The sequence below is a fragment of the Geospiza fortis genome, unplaced genomic scaffold (genome assembly GCF_000277835.1).
Source record: "Geospiza fortis unplaced genomic scaffold, GeoFor_1.0 scaffold390, whole genome shotgun sequence".
In the NCBI taxonomy this organism is placed as follows: domain Eukaryota; kingdom Metazoa; phylum Chordata; class Aves; order Passeriformes; family Thraupidae; genus Geospiza; species Geospiza fortis.
The window spans coordinates 1,114,094-1,127,661 of NW_005054501.1; the positions used below are offsets into that span (position 1 = coordinate 1,114,094).

A 13,568-nucleotide genomic window follows, 5' to 3' on the forward strand; every position below is an offset into this window, starting at 1 on the left:
ATTTTACCATGCTCAACAGGTTTTTCTTATTTACTAAGAAAACAAAATTGGTTTTTCAGTCTGTATAACAGTTACTTTAAAAATTTGGAGACTAGAGTGTGTGAATTTGGAGGATTTTTTGCTTGCTTGTTTGGGCTATTTTGTTAAAGCAAAGTTATATATTTGTTGTAGCTTTCTTTCTAATATTTCCTTGTTTAAAGCAAGTGCACAAAAAAGGGAAATATCACAATGGATATTCTACTTCATTGTAAATGGACACCACAGTGACAAACCTGTTTTGGAAAATTGTGTGAAAATACTGATATCCTCATTGCATCCTGTTCCCATTGTTACTTTTCAGGTGGTTGAATGTGCACCATTTCCCTGTGAAATTTCCTCACAATAGTGAGGAAAAACAGGTGTTTGAAAGCTTTTCTCTCCTAAATACTTTTGGACTTCTAGCTGGATATTTTTCTGTTTGTTGTGCAGGGTAATTCCACATCTTGGGTTTGGGGATGAGAAGTGCAAGTGATGGCATGCACTGTGCCTCCTTAATAGGTGACTGGTCTTGGGTCACCTTGTCTTGCCACTGCTTGGGCAGAGTTTTATTGCATCCTGTTTGCCCTGCTGATAAGTAAAACCTTGCTCCAGAGTTGGAGCAGATGTGCCTTGTACATTCCTTGGAGCTTCCTGAATGATGAATGAGGCTTCTTAAGTATTCTGTGGATATATACAGACTCCTGGGAAAGATGCCTCTATTCAGCTACATAGAGAAGAAACTTCTGAATGCCAGGGAATATTGCACAGTGTTGTAATTAGCTAAATGACATGTTTAAAATACTTTTTTGCATTATTAAATTATAGAAATATATTAGAGTAAATTATATTATAGAAAATAATTAAGGTAAGATGTGCCATTGTTAAACTAACAGAAATAAAAATCTGCAAGAAGAGCACAACTACAGCAGGAAATCCTTGGGAGGCAGTCCTTAGTGGGGACTGCCATGTCCTTTTGTGGTTTCCTATCACAGCTCCCCAAACCAATTTTTCATTAAATATTTCTGTCTAGAACAAGTTGTTTACTTGGAAATTCACAAAGTTCTTAGTTACAACACACATAATTAATTTCTTTCTCCCATTAGTGATATGTGACAAGGCTTAATGTGCTCAGATGGTATCAAAACCAAATAGTGACAGGTTTTTTTTACTTGGTTTAGGTTAAACTTATTTAGGTCTGTGCAAGGAAATGTAGATAGTGCTTTTGGATACCAATATCTATTCCCCTTTCTCCTCTGTAATGAAAAAAAATTCTTCAGATTTACTGCATTAGTGATTGGCTTCTTTATCTCAGCAAAGAGATATTGGTGCCTTTTTTGATTTCTCTGTGTGCTGACACACGCTGCCTGTTGTGAGGGATAACCAGCTTCAGCCTCCTTCCCTCAATCTCACACCTTACTTTAGACTGTTATGGGGAAGGGAAGGTGTGTTGTTCCTTCTTCTTTCTTTCCTTCCAGTCTTTAGTTCTTGTTTTCCTTGCTTCAGATCTCATCAGTTCTTCTATGTCTTTTTCAAGGGTAGTTGATGAGGGGAGAATGCAGGTTTTCCTGAACAGGATCTCTTTCTGGAGCAATTATAGGTACTTTACAACCATCAACATAAATTACTTAAAATAAGCAAGGAAGTGAAACAGTTTTCTCTTTTTATACAATTAATCTGTCATTTACTCTTTGTAAGCACGTTTTTAAATAGTTTCACAGACAAGCTGTGTATTTAAATCAACTGTATGTTTTTATTATCCCCAAATAACTTGTCTTCAAACAACAAATATCCAAAAAATTCCAACAGTGAATACTATTGATAAATACAAGCCTTCTGTCCAGGCTTGAGCTGGAATAGTGTTAATTTTTTTTCTTAATAGCTGGTACAGTCCTGTGTTTTGGATTTACAATGAGAATAATGGTCATATTTTATTATTCTTGTTCTAAGTCTATTGTTATTATTTTTATTATGATCATCATTATTATTACATTTTCATTTACTTTCAGATATTACTGTTCATATCTCAACCCATGGATTTTTACCTTTTTCCAGGTCCTCTCCCCATCCCACCTACATAGTGCTTATTGCTTTACCTGTTGGTATTTTGAAATCCATGAGCAGCAGGGACACTGGTCAGCCTATAAATGTCATTTTTTTCTTTAGCCAACTGTAGAAATTCTTCCTTCTGTGCCTGAGGCAGGGACAAGAATCAGAGGCTGATACATGAGCAGAGGCTACAAATAGGAAAGAAAAATGCTCTTCTAATTGCTGAACAGTTTAGGAGCTGTAAGAGTTTAGGTGATTTATAGTCCACAAATTATTTTAGTTTTCCTCCCTAATCCTTTTTTAAGGACATGTGTAAAGAAAGGAAATGAGAATAGATACAAAGAATAGGAGAGAAGATTGTGGTTTACTACAGCAGAAGGAGAAAATGTTTGTAATAAGTTATTAATTGTTGATGGTTGTATTCAGCTTAATAAAGTGCGGAAGCTTAGAAATAGTTCTCCAAGAGTTTTTCTTCTGCTTTTTGGATGGCAGCATATGGGTTTTGTCCCTCACTTTGGTACATATATTCTTTGTGTTAATGAAATGCTGGGCTTGCTGTTCATCACTTGCAGTGATCACTGTTGAGCATTTGTGATCCCTGTTCTCAAAAATGTGGCACATTTGGTCTGATTGTGAGTGATTAATTCCCTGAAGAAAACTGAACTCCACAGTTCTTACATGGTGAATCACTTTCACAGTAAATTTTGAAGAATTTAAGTAACAGACAGTGGTAGCGAGCTGCTTTTTGCAATTCCAATATCCAGCTAAAATTTAATTTATACTAATTAATGAATTTTTTTACCCTAAGTGTTCTGCTTCTTTAAAATAATTTCATTCCTTTTACTTCTTTTATTGAAATGTGTTTCATCATGTAGAAAAGCTCTTAAAGCAAAAGTGGAATAGGAACAAAGTGTTCCAGGGAAGTGAAAGCAATTACTTCATTGATTTGGATGAGAGAGGATGTTCCTACTCAGCTGATGTCCAAGGACAAGATATTATAGGAAAGATTTCAAGCCAGGAATAGATTTTAATGAGCATAGAGGGAATGATGAGTTAAATTGGCGCTGTAAAAATAAAACATGGAACAGAATAAAAATTCATCCTGACTGTCTCCTGGTTGCATTTTTATCAGTTAATCTAGTCTGCTCCAGGTTTTGGGGTGGGAATTAGGACTAGAGGATGAGGTGGTAGTGATTTTGCCCTCTGGAAATGGAATAAAAAGTAGTTCCCATGCTTGCTCCCACAAATCTGTGTGATGTTATGACCTGCCCTGCTCTGCTTTGTTAAAAAGCCCCAGCATACCCCTGCCTCCAGCGAGGCCTTTCCATTCCCAAAATGCACAACTGTCTAAGAATGATTTCATTTTTTAATCTGCCACATTATTTAAGGGCTTCATATATTTATATGCAGACTGCAGATATTGTGTGTTATTTTGCTCTTTGGAAGACCTTTTCTGGAGAACAATTTATGTTCTCCTGCTTCCTATGAGATGTTAATGTAACAAAAATGTCTTTGAAATTGTATGTAGATGTAGGCATGGTGGAAGTGAGTGCATCCCACAGTTACTGTCTCCTTCTAGAAATATCCCAGCTTGATTTTGGCTGGAAATTCTGCCAAGGAAATGTGTCCTGCAGAATGGACATTTTTTCCCTACTTTTAAGGCTGCAGAAACAACCTTGATGTTGAATGCTGCTTAAACTTTCTGGAATTTGGGGACATAAAAGGTTTGCTTCTGGATATCTGTGGGAATAAACTTCATTTGTGGACAATTATAGCTAAAACTAAGGATCAGGAGAAAACAAGATTTGACAATAAGCCTAGATGTGGGAATGAAGAAGGAGGCAGGCAGACATAAGCAAAGGGGAATTTTTAATTTATAAAACATCTCTTATTAAGTCATTGGTGTGAAGGACAAGAGCAAAAATCTGACAAGGGGACCAGGACAAAAAAAATTACTGTATTAAAGGGTAGAGGTTTTACTGAGGTTTTTTTTCTTTTTCCTTCTTAATATTTTTTCTCTCATAACAACATCATCTTTGAACCTCCCATGTTGGTTGCACAAAAAGTTGTTCTTTGAGATAAGCATCTAGTTAGTACATTCCTGAGTCTTGTAGGAGCACACAGGTGGGATAGCATATTTGCATGTATACATATTTTAAATGCTGCTCTGATTATCTGCAGGGAGCTGCAGACTGAAAAGTGATGGTATTGCTGTGAGGAACTGGTTGGTGTCTGGGACCATTTGCTCAGGGATTCTTGTGATTTTGTAGAATCCATCTGGCCACACTGAAGGGCATGTTCCTTAGTAAGGCCTTGTGCTGGGCATGACCAAAGGAGCTTCAGGGCTAGCACAGAAATGGTACTTTTTAAATTAAAAAAAGAAAGATGATACTGTAAAATACTGATAGTATAGTCATCACCAAGCGAAATCCCTGTAGGTGTAGGGATAGAGTTACATTGTATATTATATGTACAAAATTGTATGTACAATTATGTTGCATTGTATATTATACGTAAGTTGTGTAAGTATATGTCTGTCATATACACTTACATACCTACAAATTGTTTCATACCTTCAAATTTGTCTACCTGTTACATATTTAAATCTTAGCAAAAGAATGGATGGATCGTTGCTGAAAGAATATGTGTTTTCTTTCAAATTGAATAGTTAAATTCTGAAAACCTTGTGCAGCAGTTTCCACGTAGGAGAAATGGGGTCAGCCTGATGGGGAATCATGTACTCACTCCTGGGCTCTGTCCTGTTTTGGGTTCTGCCTATTGACAGGGGCTTCCACACTCAGCAATAGCAATTTGTTCCTTGTGCCCTCGGTCATTAGTCTTGCTGTTACTGTTCATTTTCATATCTCATTGCTCTTTTCAGTAAATTGTTCTTACCTCAACCCATGGTCTTTGCCTTTTGTGCCTCCCAAGTTATTCTCCTCTCCATCCTACCACTGAGAGCAGGGAGGGGAAGAAGAGAGTGAGCAGTGCCTGTCTTGAAGTGTTTTTAGAGGGAATACTAGATTGGAGAATGCCATTCCTAAACCACAACCAGCCCAGCATAACTATGTTTAAGTGCGTACGTGTTGTATTGTGCTTTTCATGAGTTTGAGTCTTGGTGGGAAGTCAAAGTGTATTTTTGGTCTGCCTTATTCCTCCTCAACATCTGTTCACTTCTCATGAATTTTCTTCCTGCATAAGTTTTAGCTTTTGACGCCATTGGAATGTAGATGTCAAAGAGAAAAAGCTGCTGAAAAATCACTGGAATACATTAAATTTTATCTGCAGCAAGGTCTTGATTGAACACCGAATTGCTCTTTAGTCTCAGTTTTGGCTTAAAAATTAGAAAAGTTAAAATACAGTCCTTGAGCCTCTTAGGATAATTTTTGCTTTCAGGGAAGTGAAAGCTCTGTGTGTCTTTTCCCTTCTTCATATAGAATCATGGAATTTTGTTAGAGTTGGAAAATAGCTCTAAAATCATTAAGTCCATTAGTCTCTTTTTTCTGTTTTTTGTTACTTGCATTGTTTTGTGAGAACTTCAAGTGTGCATGTACTTGCACTTCTTTTGCCTTCCTGGATTTTGAGGATGAAGAGTCAAATGCTGTTGCAAATTTACAGAATCTGCATTGAAATTTCCCCCCCAAATGAAAATAGTACAAAACCAACATATTGGGTACTTTATAACTGTAGTGTTTATTTCAGGGGGGGGGTTTTAAAATGCTACTCAGAGAGCATTTTCGGGCTGATTTTATGAGGAAAATCCATCAACTTGCCCCTGCTTATATTCTCCCTTAGCTTTGGAAACCATTGCTTCTGCACTGGATTGGAGCTGGAGGCAATGGTGTTGATTCATTCCTCCTGACTAACTGAAATTCTGACCTTTTTGTTTGTTTGTTTTCTATCTAGATGTCCACACTGAAGCAGTACAAGCAGCACTTGCAAAATATAAAGAGAGGAAGATGCCCATGCCCTCGAAGAGACGCTCTGTCCTGGTGCACTCTTCAGTAGAGACTTACACCCCTCCAGGTACGTGCTGAGTGAACACAGAGAGCTAACAGAGCTGCCCAGACAAGCTGTGGCTATCCCATCCCAGCAAATGTCCAAAGCCAGGCTGGACTGGGCAGCCTGGGAGAGCTGAAGGTGTCCCTGCCCTAAGTTGTTAGTAGGTTGCACTGGAGTTCTGTATCATGGCTGTATTTCCCAGTAATCAGGTCTTGATTGGATTTATGCTCTGATGTTTTTCCTCATGGTTTTAGAGTCTCATCTAGAGATAGTGTCCACATGAAAGCAGTCATAGAGAGCAGGTGCCCTTTATGCTTTAAGTATGTTCTCTTACATCCTATCTTACTCAGAGGAGATAATCTAGGCAAGCATGTCAGAGCTGAAAATACCTCATTTCACATTGCAGAAGATTGTTCTTTTAAAAGCTGAAGGAAATACCAGAGCATTAAGTTGCTGCATCAATTGCAGAGCACTGATCAGATGGTTTCAGCTATTCAGTGGTGAGCAGATTGAAACAGTCCAAGTCATACATTACAATTGTTCAGATTGGTTGTGGCAGAACACCTTCTTTAATTTTAGGGGGGAAAGGTAATCCTCTGTTGTCTGTCAGTGAATTTTCTGGAGGTTACGAAAAGCATACAACGTATTGTGCTAGCAAGCTTAGTGATTTGAGGGCAGTGTCTTGTATATAGAGAAGAGAGATTTCCTAAGATGTTTTATTTTGAGAATGTGCACGTGTGTTTTGTAATGTGGCCCAGGAGCAGAAGCACACTGACTTCTACTGCCCTTCTCCATCATTTCCAGTTCTTAACTCCCTTCTCTAAAAGAAGAGTTCAGGTATGCTGCCCTCCTGCTTTCTGAGCTGTATTTCTTCTTTCTATTCTTTCCATTTAAAGAGAATTCCACTTTAGCTTGCCAGTCACACACTTAAGTATATTATTTGTGTGGGTTCTCCAATTATTTCATTAGTTAATAAACAATAATCCTCTGGGTTCTTATATGTGGTCTTTCTTGACCCTTAATGGTTTTGTCTAGAAGATATGCTAAGTATTTTTAGTAAAGTATCTTTGTTTTCTGAGCAGCTTAAAAAGAGTCTGAGATGCTATGGAGAGAATGTTAGGTTGTGTGATAAAAGGTGCCCTGCTCACCTGCACAGGAGCATGGGGCATGCCAGATGAGGCACCCCAAATAATGCCCTATCCCAGGAGCCACCAGCCCCATGTGCACAAGCCCAGAGGGACACTGGAACTGCAACAGGCACGAAGGCAAGGTCAGGACTCTGAGAAGGGTCACCTATCCAGGCCTGTCCCTGGAGAGCCTCAGCCCTCCTGGCCAGGTGTGAAGCCCATCAAGAGCAGTCAGCACTAGAGCACCTTCTGGATTGGGGGGAGCACACAGAGGGGTGAGGGACACAGTGTGGGAGGCAGGGCAAGAGCATCTCAGAACTGTATGAGTCTTCTTATGGGATGTTAAGGTGAGGAAGTGCAGACAGGCAAAGGGGCAGACTTAGGGAGGAACAAATGTGGGAAGAACAGCAGGATATAGGATCAAAAGGGGTGGTGGTGTGTAAATGGAGCACGTGCCTGGCCATGCCCCTGATCCTGCACTCCATGCTGTACATGTGTGTACAGAGCAAGATGAGGCCATGGGATCTGCATGGTTTTTGTGTGTTTGTGCTGCTGGAGTGTCATCTTGGAACATGCCTGTGAGCACACCTGGCAGCAAAGAAGCCAGGTGTGCTCACACTGGGATGGAGCAGGGTGCAGTAGCACCTTAAACAGTAGGAGCTGAAAGCTCCTAGTGGTCATGGCCACAAGCCTGCTGGAGTTCATGAACTATTTGGACAACGCTCCTGGGCACGTGGTGTCATTGTTTAGGTGCTCCTGTGCAGGGCCTGGAGTTGGACTCAGTATTCCTCATGAGTCCCTTCCAACTCAGGATATTCCTACTCAAGCCATTCTGTGAGTCCATGGTTCTCAGCACAGTGTTAAATTGAAATCCAGCTCCTGGCTGGCAATAAAGGAACTATGTTTAACAGTCATCCTTCCAAAAATTTGAACATACTTCTGGTTTTGTCCTGTTGAGTCTCTGATCCTTCCCACACGAATTTCCTGTGATCAGAACTGGAGCTGAGCCTTCATGCAAATCTGGCCCAAGGAGGGGTGGCTTCTGTGGCTGTCTTGGGTCAGCTCCCAGCCAGGAAGAGCTGGAAGCCAAGCACACAGTATTCTGTCACTGTTCTGTCACCACACACCAGGATCCATGGATTAACCCCTGCCACTGCCACAGAGCTCCTGCTGGGGTGACCTTGCTACTTCATGGTGTATTTATATTTTGATACTAGAATGCTTTTACCCTGGATCCTCCATTTTTGTACACAGACTTCATTTGTCTTGAATCTGGGTAAGGAAATATTATCAGAGTGTGTATTCTGTGAGAAACCTGCTTTTTCTGTAGTTCTGGTTCTTCCTCTGAAGTGATTAGAAATGGCAGACATGGTGGTTTGGTTTTTTCTTTTTTAATTCCTGGCTGTTCATAATCCCATCCTGTTCCATATTCCTGGGATTATTTATTTTTGCTTTCTGCCTAAAAGAAAGGGAGGTTGAAAGCAATCTGGGACAGGTTTGGCTTCTCTCCAGGAGCAAATGGAGTCAGCTTCCAAAAACTCCAAATGTGGCAGCAGGCTGGAAGTATCACGTGGACCCAGGAATGGGGATGCACCACAGCTGAATCTTCTCAGAGATCTGTTGTTTGGCTATTTTCATTCAAAATTGTCATGTTTGATGAGGGAGGTCGAATGATGAGATATCTACAATTTTAACTTTGAAAATGCTATCAATATACTGGGATTCTTATGAAATGGTTTTTTGGTTTTTATGATTTTAGACTCCTAAGAGAAATTAGTTTGAAGTTATTGGAAATGCACATATTCTTGAAAATCAGAAAATTAAAGAGCTGGTAACTGAAATGTGTTGCCCAAGATGAGGAGTAGCTTTTTTTATGTTGCTTCAAGAAATGTATGTGGAATTGCATCTAGCTGAACAATTGTATCTAGATGAACAATTATGTGTCCAGATGATTAAGAAAATAGCCAAAATTAAGGTTGCAGAATTCCTGGTGTAACCAAACCCAGATTTCCATGTCTGGGACTCTTAGTATAGTAACAGACACTCTACCTTATATAAAGCATGTAACAGATCAAGTAATCAAAACTCAGCAATTTCTTTATGATGGCAAGATTTTTTTTCTGTAATAAGACTTTCTGGTTTTCACTCCAAATCACAAGGGATGTATTTTTTTAATATTTAGAATGACCCTTTTATTTTTTCTTGGATGGAGAATAAATAAGGAAAGATTCTAAAGGGAAACATCTGGGAAGTTGAAAGTAACTGAATGGTAATTAAATTAGGAGCCCTTTGTCAGACTTCTAACGACAACAAATATACATCTAGAATGAGAAGATGCTTTACTAAGCATTTCTGTGTATTACTCATTCATATCAGTTTATGTGGTTAAAATACATGCTTTGTAATAACTATTTCATTGAACTTCAGAGCACCATGGTTTTTTTAGGAATTAGTTCTCAAAACAATCGGAAAGGGAAAGAATTCCCTTCCCCTCAAAAAGAGTAAAAAAGGAAATCAACAACAACAAAAGAGGGCTTTATTCAGATGTGATGAGATAAAATTTACCTGTTCAGAACAGAAATATTTTTTCAGTGGAATAGGGACGGGATGAAATGCTCACTTATCTTCTGCTGTAGGTAGAAGCCTTCTTTAACTCTCATGTCATTCCAAGTGTTGGAAGTAATTGAAACTTGGCTCCAAGTGTGTTCTGGCCCTAATGTGTAGAAGTTGTTGTCTTAACCCAACAAACAGCAGCAGGAGGGATTTGTGTGTGTGAATATGCCATTCCTTTGGTACACACTTGGAAACTTGGCTCCAAGTGTGTTCTGGCCCTAATGTGTAGAAGTTGGAGGTAACTGAAATTTGGCTCCAAGTGTGTTCTGGCCTAATGTGTAGAAGTTGGAGGTAACTGAAACGTGGCTCCAAGTGTGTTCTGGCCCTAATGTGTAGAAGTTGTTCCCTTAACCCAGAAAGGGCAGCAAGAGGGATTTGTGTGTGTGACTATCCGATTCCCTTGGTACCTGCCCCTCGCATGTCGCGCGCAACGAAGCTGCGCGGAGCACGGCCCAGCGCCGTGTTCCTGGTGCTGGGTCATTCCCATTCCCCCATTACAGGCCTGTCATCATTATTTTGACCACAGACACATCGTCAGCATCAGAAGATGAGGGCTCGTTGCGGCGGCAAGGGCGGATCAGCTCCACTCCGTTCCAGAGCCATTCCAACGTAGAGCCCTGGCTTAACCGGGTCATTCAGGGCTCCTCCACCTCATCCTCTGCATCTTCCACCTCATCTCATCCTGGAGGGAAACCTGCTGCTGCTTCCAATACAGCTCCTGCCACCACTGCTGCCACTGTGCTTGCAGATCTCATGGCACACACGCAGATAGGTCAGTAAACCTGCCGGTGTGGTTGGAATGGAAATCAGATTACAAATCCCAAAGCAGGGCTAAACACAAAGGTCTTCACCAGGAGGTAGCTGTGAATGGCCTTAAAATGTGCAATTCACAGACCAGGTAGGTATGTGTATGTATTTAACCCAAGCCAGTTGCTCATGAGATCTGAACATGCATTCTTCTTGGTAAAATGCTTGCTTTACCAAGAAACTAAGGTTCAGTTTTAGTGGATTCCAAAGCACAATTTCAAAGGAATCCTGGTTTTGGTGCATGCTTTCCAATCTGCATGTATTTACCCTAAACAATGTCAGATTGTGTATTTCAGATATGATTCAGTTGGTAAGCATCCAAAAGACAGAAAAACACACAGAATCTTTGGGAAGGTTACAAAATCAGAGGTACTAATCATTAGGGAAATTTCTTGCTGTTTGTACAAAACCTTTAAAGAAACCTAATTTTTCATATTCCCATTTCCAAGCTTATTAATGATGAGAAATTTGCAATTTTTTTTGTCCTTGGTAGATGCAAGAAAGAGGTAATCTGTCACCACTTCGCTTTGAGCTATTTTGGATTTCATGTTATGGATTAATAGAAAGTATGTTTAACTCCTTTAAATTAAAAAGTCAATTATGGCTAACCTTTTAAACTTAACTGGGATTGATGAAATTCTTAATATAGCTGTAAAAACTGGCAAGATACCCAAAATGTAGCACTGCATCTTGTTATGTCTCGTGCCCCAGGCCAGACAGACCTGTCTATCAGGACTGTTTAATCAACAACATACAAAATCAATACCTTGTATGCAAAATCAAGGCCTTACTAAAGAGTTCAGAGTCCAGCATTTAAGCAGCTGAATGTTGGGCTGTATGCAGGTTTAAAATTTCATTAATGGGAAGTAATTATAGTATCTAGAAGGAAGGAAGCTCAGGGATCTTTAAGAGCTGATCTATTAAAAAAACTTACAAAGATAAAATTTCCAGTCCCTTTGACAAAAAAAAAAAAGATACATTTTCACATAGGAATGTTCTTCCTCATTTCTGCAATGCTTGCCATGTTCTATCAGTTTTCATTCCTAGCTTGATAACATTCATGCATGGCCAATATCAGTTCAGTTGGGACATTTTTCCTGTCTGCATGTATTTTCCTAGCTCACAAGAATATGAAAACTGACTCAGTTCTTACACTGCAAACTTTTATGATTCTTGATAAATACTCACATACTTTCTAAAAGGGGACTTGATTTGTCCTAGAGCATGGAAGATGAGTTTATTTATTTTTCAGATAGTGTGCTGATATCAGCAATCTGAAAGGCAACTTACATATCTTAATTGCCATGCCCTACTGAAATATTCTGTGTTTTGGTTGTGTACTGAATAGCTATTCACAGTTTTGAGATGTTGGAGAATTTAAATTTAGCAGCTTGTTCCCTTACAGCTCATCTTCTCCAGCCTGCATTTTTAATGGTGAACTCGAACAAGTTCCCAGGCAGTAAACTGCACTGTTGGAAGTGCAAGGTTACAGTATTTAGTGGAGTCAGATAGAAATGTGCATTGTTTTTAAGATGTTTGTCTTTCACTTAATAGCAGCAAGGACAACCCTTCATGCAGGGGGGATTTTCTTTCTTTTGTGTAATAAGTTTTTTTTTTAATGAATAAGGCTGGTGCTATGTCCTGGTTTTTTTCAAGGTCACTATATCAACTGTGTAGTATTTCCCACCTTAGCTCTTAGAGCAGCTGGAAATACAGATCATGATGGCTTTTAATTCTCTGTCATATCCCATGTGTTTTTCCTTTGGACACCACTCTCTTGCATTTATCTCTGTCTTGTCATCACTAATGCAAAGGTCCTTCAGTCTGAATCCAATTAACCTTTCTTCCTGAAGTCACAAATCTGCTCACATTTTCTTTTTTAACTCCTCACCACTTCTCTTACCCTGCTGTACCGTGGTATTTCTGGATGATACAAGCCAATAGCGTGGGGTCTCATGGACATTGATTAATATAAAATGCTCAAATTCTTAATTAAGCTAATGTGGTTTTTATCTGAGCATAAATCCTGAAAATTGAACCTATTTTTTCTCCATACATTACTAGTCTCTGGAGGGTTTGTCAGGTGGGAAGTGGGAACCAGGTACACTTGTCTCTGTGGCCGAGTCGTATGCTGCAGGAAGCCTCTGGTTTGATACTTTGGGAAAGCTAAGGGGAAAAGAAAAAGCAGCCAAAAAGCAGCTTCAAAAATACATAGAGTGAGAGCATATACATGAGGCAGGTGTGTACATGGGCTCTCTGTGGGTCCTGTGCAGTGGTTGTACAGGTCAGCTTTACACAGTTGTCATCTTTGTGGTTACTGAATCCGGAGCATTTTTGTGACAGATTAAGTAATGTACCTCACCCACATGAAAGGAATTTAGTCTCTGCAATGCAAACATTGGCATTTCACTGAGTTCCAGTGGAAAGGGTGGGAATGGATTTAAATTTTTCTCCTGGTGATCCCTCTAAAACCACTTAGAGATGGACTTGTGGCTTTTGTATCAGCTCTGGAAATGTGGGAGCAGTGCAAGAAGCACTTGCTATCTCTGATCAGTGCCTCATAGTGGGGGATTATGTATGTATTTCACAGCACTGCCCAGATCTCCCTGTGCCTGCAGTTTTTTTGGCAGGATTTGTGACATGCTGAGGTCCTCCAAGGGCTGTTGGCAGCTCCAGCCCTGGGCAGCAGGGTTTTCTCCAGTTCCTCCCTGCTGCATTCCTATTTTTACTCATCAGGATTCTGCATATTTCAGTCTTCCTGTTCTTGTTGTCTGTTGTTTAAACACTTCTCAAAAATGCTGCCATTTCCTAAACCATTCCATTCAAAACCATTCTATAACCATGGTTACATTTTTGGAATGATGTTAGCAACTTCTTACAGGGGCAGTTAGTGATAGGATGAGGGGAAGTGGTTTTAAATTAAAAAAGAAGAGAGACTCAGATTAGGAAGAAATT

At 39.7% G+C, this 13,568-nt stretch overlaps 1 protein-coding gene across 1 annotated transcript in view; it reads left to right on the forward strand.

The window, feature by feature from the left end:
- Nucleotides 1–13,568, forward strand: part of DIP2A (disco interacting protein 2 homolog A) — a 56,696-nt gene that overhangs the window by 10,157 nt on the left and 32,971 nt on the right. The window contains exons 4-5 of the mRNA XM_031063398.1: nucleotides 5,971–6,090; nucleotides 10,333–10,578. Coding sequence (XP_030919258.1) covers nucleotides 5,971–6,090; nucleotides 10,333–10,578 — 366 coding nt within the window. The remainder of the gene's footprint in view (nucleotides 1–5,970; nucleotides 6,091–10,332; nucleotides 10,579–13,568) is intronic.